The sequence below is a fragment of the Equus przewalskii genome, chromosome 29 (assembly GCF_037783145.1).
Source record: "Equus przewalskii isolate Varuska chromosome 29, EquPr2, whole genome shotgun sequence".
NCBI lineage: Eukaryota > Metazoa > Chordata > Mammalia > Perissodactyla > Equidae > Equus > Equus przewalskii.
In genome coordinates, this window is record NC_091859.1 from 34,369,166 (window position 1) to 34,382,159 (window position 12,994).

The window sequence follows — 12,994 nt, forward strand, 5'->3', positions numbered from 1 at the left end:
AAGAGCTCATCTCATGGAAGTCCCCAGACAAAGCCAGCAACTACCCTATTTGGAAGAATAAATGATAGCATGTCATAAGCCACAGCCAGCTCAGAGAGGAAGTCTTTTTCTAGTTCTTGTTTAAAGAAAAGGCAGAAAAGGAACTATGTGGCTACCTCTTTTAAGATGTGAGTGACAGAGAACAAACCTGTTTTGCCCCAAAGCCAAGGGGGCAGCATGTGCTAAGACATGTTCTCCAAAAGAGAGGAGCCAATTTTACCCCAGTTTCCCCTGTCAATTCCTGACTTAGGGCAAGAACCAGAGGCTCCTCTCAGGAACTTTCTTTCCTGGTGAACCATCTTGTCATAACAGGAGCAACTTCTGTTAATTAACTTCTTCCCTACCCCAAGAACAAGAAACCTATTGCTAACTGTTTTGCAGGTCAACTGTGTATGAGGAGAGGGAACTTGAAAATGTCCTCAGTCGGTCACCATGGGGTCTGAAGAGCCACAGCAAGTCCAACACGAAGCAGAAGCGAATGAAAACCTCCAGATTGAGAGTTAGAAGTATGTGGACCCAGCACCTGCACAGACCGTTAAAAGCAAGCACCAACACCTCAGGTTCCCTGTGCCCACAAACATATTTCCTACCCCTGGTCTCCAAAAGATCCAAAAGATGAAAACACCCACCCATTTGCACTCATAATTCGGGGCGGCTCCTTGGTTCCCATCACGGCCATTCCGTTACAGACAAGACTTCTCGGTCAACACAAAGGGGAAGCTCCAGCTCTCTGCAGATTCCCTTTTTTTTTTCCAATTATCTCCAAACCTATAATTGCTGACTTCTGCCCCTCAAATTTTTTTATTGTTGAACAAATAAAAATTGGATGAATCTCTTTGGGAAGGAGCCCCACAAGTTGTCTGGAAAGGCTAGAAGACCAGTTCCAAGGACTCCAACTCTTGGCACCATGCTTTGCATCATTACATCATTCTTGTCAGAATGGTTTGCCCACAAGTGAAAAAGCCCACTTCCTAGAAAACGGCTCAGATCCAGGATCCCAGTGTGGGAACATGCCCTAATTCAGCAGTGCAGAGCTCAAGAAGACTCCAGGGCGCACTTCTTGCACTTGCATGAGGCTGATGAAGACAGCCAGGAGAAAACTGACCCATAACCCCTAGAGACACAGACTCAGGCTCTTCTGTAATCTCACAGAACGTTCTTCCAGCAGACTGTTCGAGTTAGCACTTTGAAACAGGCATCCTGCTTTAAAACTAAAGGACTGGGGGCTGGCCCCGTGGCCGAGTGGTTAAGTTTGCGCACTCCGCTGCAGGTGGCCCAGTGTTTCGTTGGTTTGAATCCTGGGTGTGGACATGGCACTGCTCGTCAAGCCACGCTGAGGCAGCATCCCACATACCGCAACTAGAAGGACCCACAACGAAGAATATACAACTATGTACTGGGGGGCTTTGGGGAGAAAAAGGAAAAAATAACATCTTTAAAAAAAAAAAAAACAAAACACTAAAGGACTGGCTTCCTCAAGGGATTTTGAAAGACATGAACCTAGGCCAAACTTGCACATTCTACATAATTCCTCAAGCTTGGAACCGAAACACCTTGCTCATAGTACAGTGTGCAGGGCACAAGACAGTCCCACATGTTGCCATTTTAAACCTCTCAACTAAGGATAAAGTTGTAAATACAGCAGATTCATTACCATCGCTGCCTAGATTAACTACAAAGTTTAAAGAAAAAAAGGATGCATGTGCAATAGGACACGAAAAACCACTATCAACACAAGATAGGAGAATACAGCCCTGCCTGAAAGCCAACTGGGCGTGACTCAGAATGACATGAAACGCACCATATGCCAGGCACCTGGCTCAGTTCTGAGACTATAAAGGCGACGTGGGCCCTGTCCACATCTAGGAGAGAAAAACAAATGTGTAAAACCCCTAAGTCAAATAAACCAATGCAAGTGTAGCCCAGATCTCCTGCCTGGATGGCAGTAACGCTTCAGCTGTGTCTTTAACAACAGGAGAGGGACTTGCCAGGTACGGCAGGCAGATGGAGCAGGTGTGGCGGTTTGAAACAGAAAAGATCTATCAGAGAAATGTCAGGATTTCCATGTGGCAGGGAAGTTGGAGCGGGAGGCAGGAGGCCAACTACAAAGGACACTGTATGCCTCCAGAGGGGTTAAGTGTTATCTTTGGGGCAATGAGGAGCCTTTTCAAGATTTCACATCAGGGGGATTGATCAGATTTGCATTCTAGAAAGATGACCCTCTGAAAGCACAGAGGGAGGGCTCTATTGAGAGCAAAGGTCAAGAGGTCCCAGAAATAGTAAAGGCAAAAAATTGTGGAGGCCTGAACTAAGGCCAGGGCCACAGGACAGGACAGGGAAGAGGATCAGAAATATTAACAGAGATAAAACCTACAGAAAGCACTGACTGACTGGGAAAGAGGGGTGAGGGACAGAGGAGAGTGCAAGATAAGCCAGGTTCCAGGCCTGGGTGACTGGGTGGATGGCGAAATGGCAGCTGGGAGCAACTGGCTGGCAGCAATCAGGCGACAGTGGCAGCCGTCAGCCAGAAAGTGAGAACAAAGCTACTCAAGTGGATGAGGCCATCGTCCAGAGGAATACTCCGAGGGAGCAGACAAGACCTTGAGGAGCACCGACATGCAGGGACAGGGGAAATCCCAGGAGAGAACCACGTAGATGGGAACGGCAGAGATCAGGGAACCAGAGAAATAGTCGTGGGAAGGAAGGGGTTTCAAAAGGGAGTGGTCAAGAGTGTCCAACCCCAAGAGAGGTTAAGTAAGAGAACAGCTCACGCTACTATGGATTTAGCAACACAGCAGGGAGGGTGACCTTTGTAAGACAGTCTGCAGAAGTGGTGGGGCCAGTCAAGCAGGGCCAGAAGCGTGACCAGGAAGTGAAGAATGGAAGCGGTGAGCAGGGATACTTCCGCTAAACAGCTCTGCTGTGACGGGACAGAGAGAAGCTGGAGAGGGGTGCAGAATCCAGGACAGACTTTGTGTCTGTTATGTAAAAGACGGTCAGAACTCAAGCACGTTCCTAGACTGGGGGGAAGCGAGACAGAGGTGAAAAACAAGGAGGAAAGAGAGTAAGCGGTAGAAGAAGGGGTCTGGAAGAGAGCAGAGGCCTGGCATGGGAGCTCTTGACAAGAATCAGAAATTGGGAAAATAATTAGGAAACGTATTTTTTAAAGCTTCTAGAACATTCTATCAACATATAAACATCTCCTTTGATAGTCACTGGTCTTGGCTCTCACACATCGGCTTACAGAGCTCCACGATGCCCCATCACCAGTGCCATCAACACCGACCCAGCCACTCAATCCCTTTGGCACTGACCATGAAGGAGCACCTGCAAAGGTGTCAACGAGGCTGCAAGCAGACCCAGCCCCGGGGAGGCCACAGCACCCACCTTGCATCATACTCCTGTAGGCGGTGTCTGTGATGGCATAGATGTGGGGGGGCATCTCGTGCCTCTTCTTGCCCTTGTACATTTCCACAATCTCTTCGGAGTAGATGGGCAGGTTCTTATAAGGATTGATGACCACACAGAACAGCCCTGAATAGGTCTAAAGAAAAGAGTGACAAACAGGAATGGGTTAGGAAGTCTGACTCTCAACGGCATGTAAACCTTGTGGCAAAGTATCTGCTGCCTCCAAGGCCCCCGAGTCAGCGGGATGTGAAAGCATCCCCTGGAGCCCCCCACTCTCTGTGCCCCACTCCGGCAGACCTGCCACAGGGGTGGGGGCACAGGTACCAGCTCTGCTCTTTTAGCGAGGGTCCTCGCTTGACTGCACAACTGCTGCCAGTTTTGCATGCCGACCAGTGTGTGCATCAGGTGAGATCCACGGCAAGTTCACGGACAGCAGAAGTCCAGGAACAAAACTCGGATCCAAGGACAATAAGAGATGTGTTTGTCCACGAGAGACGCACAGAGAAAAGGATTCAGCTGCACAAGCAAACTGTGGAAACACAAATTACTCTACCCGAAGGACTCGCAGACCTGCTCAAGCCGAAACGTTTCCCGCACTGGGAAAAACTCACTGCACTCCTCAAACATTCAGATCTTTTGTGGGCTAGTAGATCACTCACCGATACCTCTCTCCCTGGAATCCTCTACAGAGAGTCACATGAAAATCTCTGAAAAACTTAAAGACAACTTGCACATCCCCTGTGAGCCTTCTCCAAGACTCAGGTCTTCTCTGAAGGGGGCCCAATTAGTCCACACTCTTCATACGAGGCATCCAAAAGTACACCCAATGTTCCAAGTCTGATCTGACCAGGTTCAAACCAGATCCCAGAGGCAGATGTGCTGAGTTCCAACCCCATCAAGGACAGGTTTCTTAACCTCTCTCTCCCTCCATCTCCCAGCCTGTAAAACAGGGCCAGGCAGACATCCACGCCTCATTAAGAGGTTATGAGGATGGCACGGCACCCAGCCGTGGAGAGGAGCTCCCAGGAGGTCAGGAGAGCGGTTCCCAGTGGCAGGCCCACACAGACCTGCCTCTCCTCAGTGTCTTAAGGTAAAGCCACATTAACTTGTGACTACTAATTCTTTTTCTAACAATTTTCCTGCTATCTTTTCTTCCACGATCCCTCTCTCCACCAAAAACAAAAATACACTCCTGGTAGCTGAGTGAGACTCCCAAGACCACCCAGGTGACCGGAGCTCATCAGCTAGGGGGACGCAGCTCTCTTTTAGCAGCTGGAGCAACCCAAGCAGCCTCTTCCTAGGAAACTGGGCCGCAGACCCAGAAGAAGGTTGGCAAAGGGAGACCGGCAGGGCAGGATGCACACACACCTGCAGCCCTGACTGCTGAGTGACAGCTGAAGGTCATGAGGCTAATGACAGAGCTGGGAAGAGACCCAAGTGTCACACCACCCAGCACAGACCTCCCTGGTGGTAGAGGCCAGTTCTCTGAGCTCCTCAAATCTTTTTGTTTTCCTTGTTACAAACAGCCTTCACCTCACTGTCCGTGGTTTCGCCCCTCGATCCAACAGCATCCAACACCTGAGGGGCTGTGCTAGGTGTCAACCCAACCCCTTCCACCGCGCCAAAAAACAAGGATGGCTCTTGTGGCTGAACCCAAAGACAGGGTCCACAGAGGAACCAGTTGTGAGGCAAAGGTCTTCCTAGCACTGGCCAAGGGCTACAGCACTTGGATTTTCCAAACACAAGTTAGACTGAAAGCAGAACCCGGGAGGGACACACCAACCAAACGCTGGCCTGCATGCAAAGGAGCAGCTGAGTCTGGAAATGAACAGGCGTGTTTGGCTGCCTCTTCTGTTGGGAGGAGGGGACGTAGGGCCCTCGCTTTCCTTTCTTCCCGGGATAATCAGTCATTTGTCTGCCCTCCAACTACTCCCTTCACAAGACACCAGGGAAGCTCTAAAGCAAAGGCATCCACACATGGTGTTGACAACCTGGGGCCCGGGGATTACAGGAAGACTCCTGGTCTTCCCTCCATGTGACTGTTGGGTGGGGACAAGACAGAAGGCCAGGGAGCAGCAAGGTTACCCCAGGAGCTTTGTTCCCGGCATCTAAGAAAACCTACACTCTAGGAAATCCAGGCTGATCAAAGCAAAGGCCACATGGCCCCACGTTTAGGGTGTGCCACACAGCCAGGTGTTCAGAAACAGCTAGTGGTGAGAGCAGAAGGGGACTAGGGGGTATGAGTCTTTCTGACAGCTGGGTGGGCAGATGGTCCTGTGGAGGGTTCCAGGGGGCCTCCAAGTGCGCTGGGCTAATACCATCAAATCAGTGGATGTGACCAGACTACGCCCGCGGAACCGGTGCCGCAGCTCAGGTGGGAGGGAGGGGACTCGACCATGAGCCACTCTCACTGGACACTCGTGGAGGCGCAGACGCTGAGCAAGTGGCTTTGCTCCCACACGGCCACACCAGGGAGCTGCTCCATTCTCGGGCCACAGAGGCTCTTTGTGTCCAACCGCCCTCCATCCCAGGGCCTCACCCCCCGCAGAAAGAGACAGAGCAGCTGTGGCACAGGATCAGCCACGCCGCCCACAATGCTGCGCACACAGGCTGAGCAAAGCCTCCCGGGTCGCAATCTGGAACGGCGTGCGCAGAGGTGGACTGCGAGTGAGGCTGCCCCTGCCCCGGCAGCACCACCGAGTGGCTTTGATCTCCCCGCAGCTCAGCACCTGCTGGGGTCTCCACTTGGGCAACTGCAGAGACAATCAGTTTCCCTTCTGGTGACGACGCTCAGGTGGAAGCTGGTCTGAGGCAGGAGGAAGTGCACTGCACACAGGAGGTGACAGAACGGGACTGACGCCTCCAGCCCGAGTGTTCTAGAGAAAAAGCTCAGGGTACCCACCAAGCCCACCTACAGAGCAAAACCAAAGCTTCCGAGAAAAGATGAAGCAACTAACGTGGAAGGCACTGTGATGACCAGTATTCCCCTTTGCAGGAGGTAAGACCGTCTGCAGCCAGCTGATAGAGGCACAGGCAGGCCGCCCAACTCGCTCCAGGCTCAGTTAAGTCTCTAACAGACCCAGGTGGAACAGCGACACCAGCAGAGGGCCGAGCAGAGGGCCAGGCTACCTTCACCGGTAGCAAATGGCAGCAGGAGAGTCCCGGCCTGGCCGTGAGCCAGGCGCTTCATGCAGTCCTCAGGGATCCGTGCAGCCATGCCGCATGGTCAGGAAGGGGCAAGTGCTGGGATTCGAACCGGGTCCTGGAGGCTCCAACTCCCAGGCCCTTATCGCTCTGCTTTACTGAGCAGAGGCCATTTCTTGGTGGCACAGCAGAGTGGGTGTAACATAAGCTATCGAGCTGCCAAAGGGAGGGTCCCGCTGCCGGACAATTGGACAGTGGCTTCCTGCGGACAGGCAATACTTCCTTAAAGGCCCTTTGTTTTTCTGCAGGTCACTAATTCTGCATTTCAGTGGTCAACACCCCTAAGGACAGGGGCTTTTAATTTGGTCCACACAACATTCTCGCCAAGAAACAGAGAGAGAACTGGGCTGACAGTCAGGAAACCCAAGTTCTAGTCTCAGCTCTGCCAACACCTAGCTGTGTGACCTTGCATAAGTCTCTTGCCCTCTCTGGGCCTCAATTCTTCCCACTTGTCCTGTTAGAAGGTTGGGCTAAGCTGGTCTATACAGAAGGACTTTTCCAGGTAGACAGTTCTGTGTATCTCCTTATTGACTAATCAGGCTGATCCTCAAAGGGTGGTCATCAATGGCAGGAAACGAGGACCTTGTAATCAGGGACAGATTTAGTAATCAGCAAGCTAATGCAGTCCTGGCAGATGCTCTGGCCCAGTCAAGACTTCTGGATAATCCAGAACGGCCCGTGGCTCAACAGAGGGATGCGGCACACTGCAGAGCACTCAGAAGTGCCAGACCAGGGGGTGAGGGAAGGATCCTATGGAAATGTGTGCTGACGTCACCCTAAAACTCTATAGAAAAGAAAGTGGCTGGCCCTGAGGAAGCCGCTCACCATCCCTGCAACAGGATGAGCCCGGCCCCTCCTTTTATTACACATGACCGGGGCAAACCCCTCGGTCCAAGACTTGGTCTTCCCACCTCTAGAATGAGGGTTGTGATAATCTCGAGATGTGTTCCTCCTCCAGTGCAAACAGATTTTGAGAACTGTTTTATTCAGTTCCAAGACCACGAAGGCCAAGGCGAACATAACAGCATACTTAAAGCAAGAGCTATTTTAGGAATAGGAAGAACCAGATATTTCTTCCCAACTGAGGTCGAAACCAGAAGGAAATTAACTGAATAGAAGAAATTGGGATCGACAATAGAAAGCTTTGTGACCCCAGGGCCGTAAGAGCTTGGAGCCCATGACCAAGAGGATGGGTAAGTGATCGCCTCTCCATGTGTTCTAAAGCAGTGAGGAGCCATCTTTGCGCAAATGTAGCGCTGCTAGAAAGAGGAAAGAGAAAAGCCTGCTCCTTATCCTTTGCTTGCTCTGGGCCTTTGAACATGCTGTTCTCTGGACTCTAAGCCTGGCATGGAACCACTCTAAAGTGTTGGATGGACTAGTGATTCAAGTCCTACTCTTGAAGGTTCATCTCTGCTCCAAGCACACTCCCCAGGGAAGTAAGCGACACCAACAGGCCTCTATAAAGAACAGGATGGCGGAGATACCAAAAAAGAGAGTGGGCAAAGGGGTGAGAGCGGAGGGGACCAGGTGGTGCAGGGGGAACAAGGTGGGAAACCAGAACACGGTGTTCCTATCTTTGAGAAGGAACTGACCACGCTGGGCTGATCCCTCCCTTCTCCACCAAGACTGAGGACCAACACCAGCAGGTGGGCACACCCTAGACATGTCATGGTCTTCTCACTGCAGTTGGTGTCAAACAGGCTTCCTTACTGTGTTTTGGCTACACAGAGAAGAGACAAAACCAACGCTATGAGAACAGTCCATTAGGACGTTCAGACGCCAAACTTGAAGGATGTCACCCCAGCATTCCTTAAAGTCCTCTTCTGCCCCAGAGAGCCAGGGCATGGGCATGGGAGGGGGACGGGACAGACCTGGAACCTCCCGCCTCAGAGCCCTCGTGCCCCACTTACGTAGATGAGCCCTGAGTAGTAGCGCTCCTTGAGGTTGTGCAAGACCGAGGCTTCGTTGAGGCACGTGAGCTCCGCCATGTCCTCCACCTTGGAGAACTTGGGCGGGTTCATCTTCTGGATGTCATCCTTGTTCACTTTCACCTTCTTCCCATTCTCCACCAGCTCCACGATGGCCTCCTCGCCTACCTCTTCCTTGAGGCTGGCGGGCTCAAATCCACTCTTCTCGGAAGGCACCCATACCAGCTTCTTGGCAGCCCAGTCGGCCTGGGCCAGTGGGTTATTGATGAAGTTTTTGTCCACATAGAGATACTTATCAGCAGCTTGCTGCGCCATGGTGACTTACAGCCAGGACCTAAGGAAGAAAAAAGGACAAAACATCAGATAGCGCTACATCAGCCACACGAGCATCACAAACATCCACCTCTTCTCTTTGCCAACTGTATAGCATCACGGTACAGTACAACTCTAGAGAACCAGGCTGCACAATTTGCCGGAATTTTCCCGTTCTCCACTTTTAGAAAGAAAGATGCACATGGCTGGAAAAAACAAGCTGTTATCAGGAATTCTGGAAGACATAAGGTGTATGGGTAAGGCATATCTCAGGAGCAATACACAATCCAACAAATCTATAAACAACTATTGTGCCAAATGATGAGTGTAAGAACCTCAAAGACAGATGCAATTATAGTCACTAAGCTACAGCTGCTAAGGCAGGAAAGCGACCACACAATTTAAGGGGACTTCCAACAAAAACAGGTTTCTAATTAGCCCAAAAGGCAACTGACTACAACGGCACATGGTGGAAGTTTCCAGTTGCAGAAACTTTTTTTATTTCACAGAGTCAACCAAGAGCAGAAAATAAAACACCAACATGTTTCCAGCAGATTTTAATTCCATCTTGATAATACAGCCGAAAGACATAGGGCGAGAAGAAAAGAAGTCAGGCTCCAGGCAACCTCATGGAGAGGGAGGCCAGGCTTCCCTTCTGGGGCACGGATGTCAAAGGGCCAGCCTCATAATTGATGGGCCAGGAGAACCTGAGTACATGAATGTTTGCTTTTTTTAAAACTCATCTGCGAAACAAAGAGGATGAAATAATAATCCCTTACATCTGTGTGGTTTTATAGTTTATGAAAGGCTTTCACACAGGTTTTGCTATCTCGAAAGATCTTCATCACAACTCTGTAAGGTGGGTAATGGCACGTGTTATTATCCCGTTTCACAGATGAGGAAACAGAAGCTCCCTGGAGGTAAGTCCAGAGTCGCCAGGGAAGGACTCCAAACTCCTGGTCCCGTGGCCTTCCTGCAGCATCACCACAGTGCTTAATCCTGCTCCAAGGCTCAGGCTGGGGTCAGCTGAGACGACAGCTGCCTTGAGTGAACGGGAATCAGGGCTTAGACACCCAAACATAGCCAGCCCACGGCCACCAGAGGAACAACTCAGAAGCTCACTGCCTAGCTCACGATACAGGAAGGCTTTTCCTTTGTGAGAGCAAGGGCCCCTCCTCAGGGAAGCCAGGAGGACCCCAAATCCGGAGTCACAAGGGCCTTCATGCTTCCAGATTCCAACAACGACTTAGATGCCAAGGAGGCTGGAGGCTTGGGTGGGAGCAACAAAAGGCAAAGTCTGGGCTGCCCAGGCCTTCTTATCTGGGCTCATTAAATGGTTTCCAGATCAAGGCTGAGGGGCTCCCCTGGACTCACTCCAGGAGAGGCTGTTTTCCAGGAAATCTGCTCCCTGCCCCCACAACAGGGCAAAGGCAAGTCCAAGGAGCAGAGCCTGGCAGCCTCCCCATCTCCCTCAGCCGGTGGCTTTGTTTACATTCCCAGCACAAGCAAACCCTGGCAGACCCTCTCGGGGGACAGGGCCACCATCCACCTGCAAGGTCCACCCCTTGAGAGAAGGCAGGGCCCAAGAGTCAGGCAGCAGCAGACAGGGCAGGAATGGGACGGTGGCAGAGCACCTGGCTGGCCCTCATCTTCCGTGTGGGTCTGGGGGCCAGGCAGGCGGCAGGGCCCTGGGCACCACCAGCTTACTTCCGGCTGTCCTCACTTCTGCACTGGCCAGTCCATTCAAGCAAATCAAAGGCTTCCCTCTGCCAGCATAAGTACCAGCTGTCCTCTGTCGCTCTGCCATCCATCTGACCACTGGCCAGTGGGCCTCCCCCGAGTCCCGCCACCCAGGCTCCAGAAACCAGTCTCCCCATCGTGGCACTGCCCTGCTCAAGAATGTGCAGTGATCACAGGGCACGGGGCCTCACGGGCTGCTGGTTCTGTCTTTCTGCAGACCCCAAACCCATCAATACACAACAAGGAGTTCCCTTGAACCCTGTCCCCCAAAATCCTAAGTCTGCTGCTGATTAGGAGTTCCAGTGAAGATACTCGAAGATGTTGCATGACCTTCACAAGGTCAGCCCCAGAGGAGGAGGGAAGGGGGCACTCATTAAATACTACTGCCATCATCACACTCAGTTTATTTACAACCTCACTTAACCAGCAATCACCCTAAAAAAGAGCTTTTATTATTCCCATGTATAAATGAGGAAACAGGCTCAGAGAGGGAAGGTCACTTGCCCAGGGTCGCCCAGCCCAGTCATGGCACTAGGTTCTAACCCAGATCCTCCTGGCCCCCGGGCCTGGGCTCTTCCCAGCACACTTGTGCCTGGGGTCTGGCAGGAGTCAGGCTAGCACCAGAGCTGGGCTGAGTTGACATGGGGAGTACAGGGGAGTGCATTCCACGGCATTCAACAAACATTTACTGAGCGTTAGCAGGCAGGTGGGGAGGCTGAGAGTGAGCCTTCCTGGGGTGGACCACGTGGCCCGTCATAAAGCAGAGCACGGTAAAAGTCTACATTCTCACTCCCTTGGCTGCTGTCAACACCAAGTAGCCCATGAGTGATGGCAGAAGACCTGGCCCTCAACAAACTCCACTTCACCCCAGCAACTCCAACCCTGGTGGGACCAGCCGCAAAGGACCTGGCAGCCTGGCCTCATGGCAACACATGGGCTCCCTGCAGGCTCAGGCCCTCGGCACTCAGCCTACCCTGGGAACTCCATACACCGCTCAGCCCTTTCCTCAGTGGGTCTGCGCTGGAGGGGGAAAACTCCACCAGACCCACCACCCTCGGCTCCTCACTTGGGGTTTGGGGGGGAAGGCAGTTACAGGCCAGCGCTGTCTACCCCTGACGGCTGGCAGAGGCCTGGAGCCAAGCCATACTTCTGTAAGACAGAGGGGCACAGTGCGTCCCCTCAGAGCTGGACCGACACAGAGGGCTGCACCCGCTGCCTCCAGGCATGCCTAGGCCCCCATGAACGGTGGGCTTAAGAGTCTCGCTCCAAGCAGACTTTTTCATTAGACACAGCTGGGCCCTGCTGGGCCAGGCCAAGGACAGAGCTATTTGGTTTCAGCAGCTCTGCTGGAACGCTGTGGGTGAGCAGCAGTGCCAAGATCAATACAGGGGCTAAGCTGGTGGGGAGGGCCGCCGAGGTCACCATGAACAATGGGCTTTCTATGAAGGCCTCCCACCTGGCCACGACAGGAACATCCGTTCCATGACTGGGGGGCCACAGGGCTGCAGCTGAGCTCCCATCTCCACCTGCGTCAGGAGGCGGCTCCTGCGCCCAGCGGCTGCTGACTCATGCAAGGCAGCTGCTGACTCATGTATGCCCGGTAGGGAAGGCGGCTACGCAGACAGGTTAACAGGTGACCGCTCACCTCTGGGGACGCAGGTGGATTGAGCCGCCGCTGTCAAGGGCTGTTAGGAATGAAATGAGAGGCTCTAGAGAACAGACACTAGGGGGGCAGTCTACTAAACACGGCAGCCACTTCTCCCAGCCCTGTCCTGGGACCACATCTTTTTTGAAACAGCCTCTTTGAAACTTCTTGTTAAACTGTACGTAATATAAAGGTTTTCAAAACGAAGCAAAAACACCCCCCTAAATTCCTGACACTCTCCCCGCAGAAACCAGTTTCCTCTTTTTTTTAATGGTCCCTTCTACTTCTGATTCATAGAAACACTTGATTTTTAACTATTACAGGGAGATGATGGAGTTTCACATTTTGCATTTTCCCTACTTATTATGACCATTTCCCCACAGGACCATAGCTTGCTTGTTGATCATTTTTATCCAAATGCTTCACTTTACAGGTAATGATGCAGAGGCTCTGAGAGGGACGTAACTCCACTCAGTCGCAAAGCTGGGCGAGTGAGGACTCGAACGAACCCAGGACTCCTCACTCCAAGGTCTCGTTGTTGGTCGCTTTTAATGGCTGCATAATATTCCAAAGAGTTGTGGGATTTTTTTTTTTTAAACGGCCACTTACTAGGTTTTTTCCTCTTATTTAGTGGACCACCTTGAGATCAATTCCCAGAAGTGGAGTTACTGGAGCAAAGGGTCATCCAGAAATTTTCATGGCCCTGAGATGTATTAGG

At 51.9% G+C, this 12,994-nt stretch overlaps 1 protein-coding gene across 4 annotated transcripts in view; it reads right to left on the reverse strand.

Moving 5' to 3' along the window:
• Positions 1–12,994, reverse strand: part of MYH9 (myosin heavy chain 9) — a 91,156-nt gene that overhangs the window by 52,515 nt on the left and 25,647 nt on the right. For all 4 annotated transcript variants that reach the window (XM_070599709.1, XM_070599710.1, XM_070599712.1 and 1 more), the window contains exons 2-3: positions 8,562–8,913; positions 3,427–3,583 (exon numbers count right to left, since the gene is read on the reverse strand). In XM_070599709.1, the coding sequence (XP_070455810.1) occupies positions 3,427–3,583; positions 8,562–8,894 (490 nt within the window). In that variant the 5' untranslated portion in view covers positions 8,895–8,913. The remainder of the gene's footprint in view (positions 1–3,426; positions 3,584–8,561; positions 8,914–12,994) is intronic.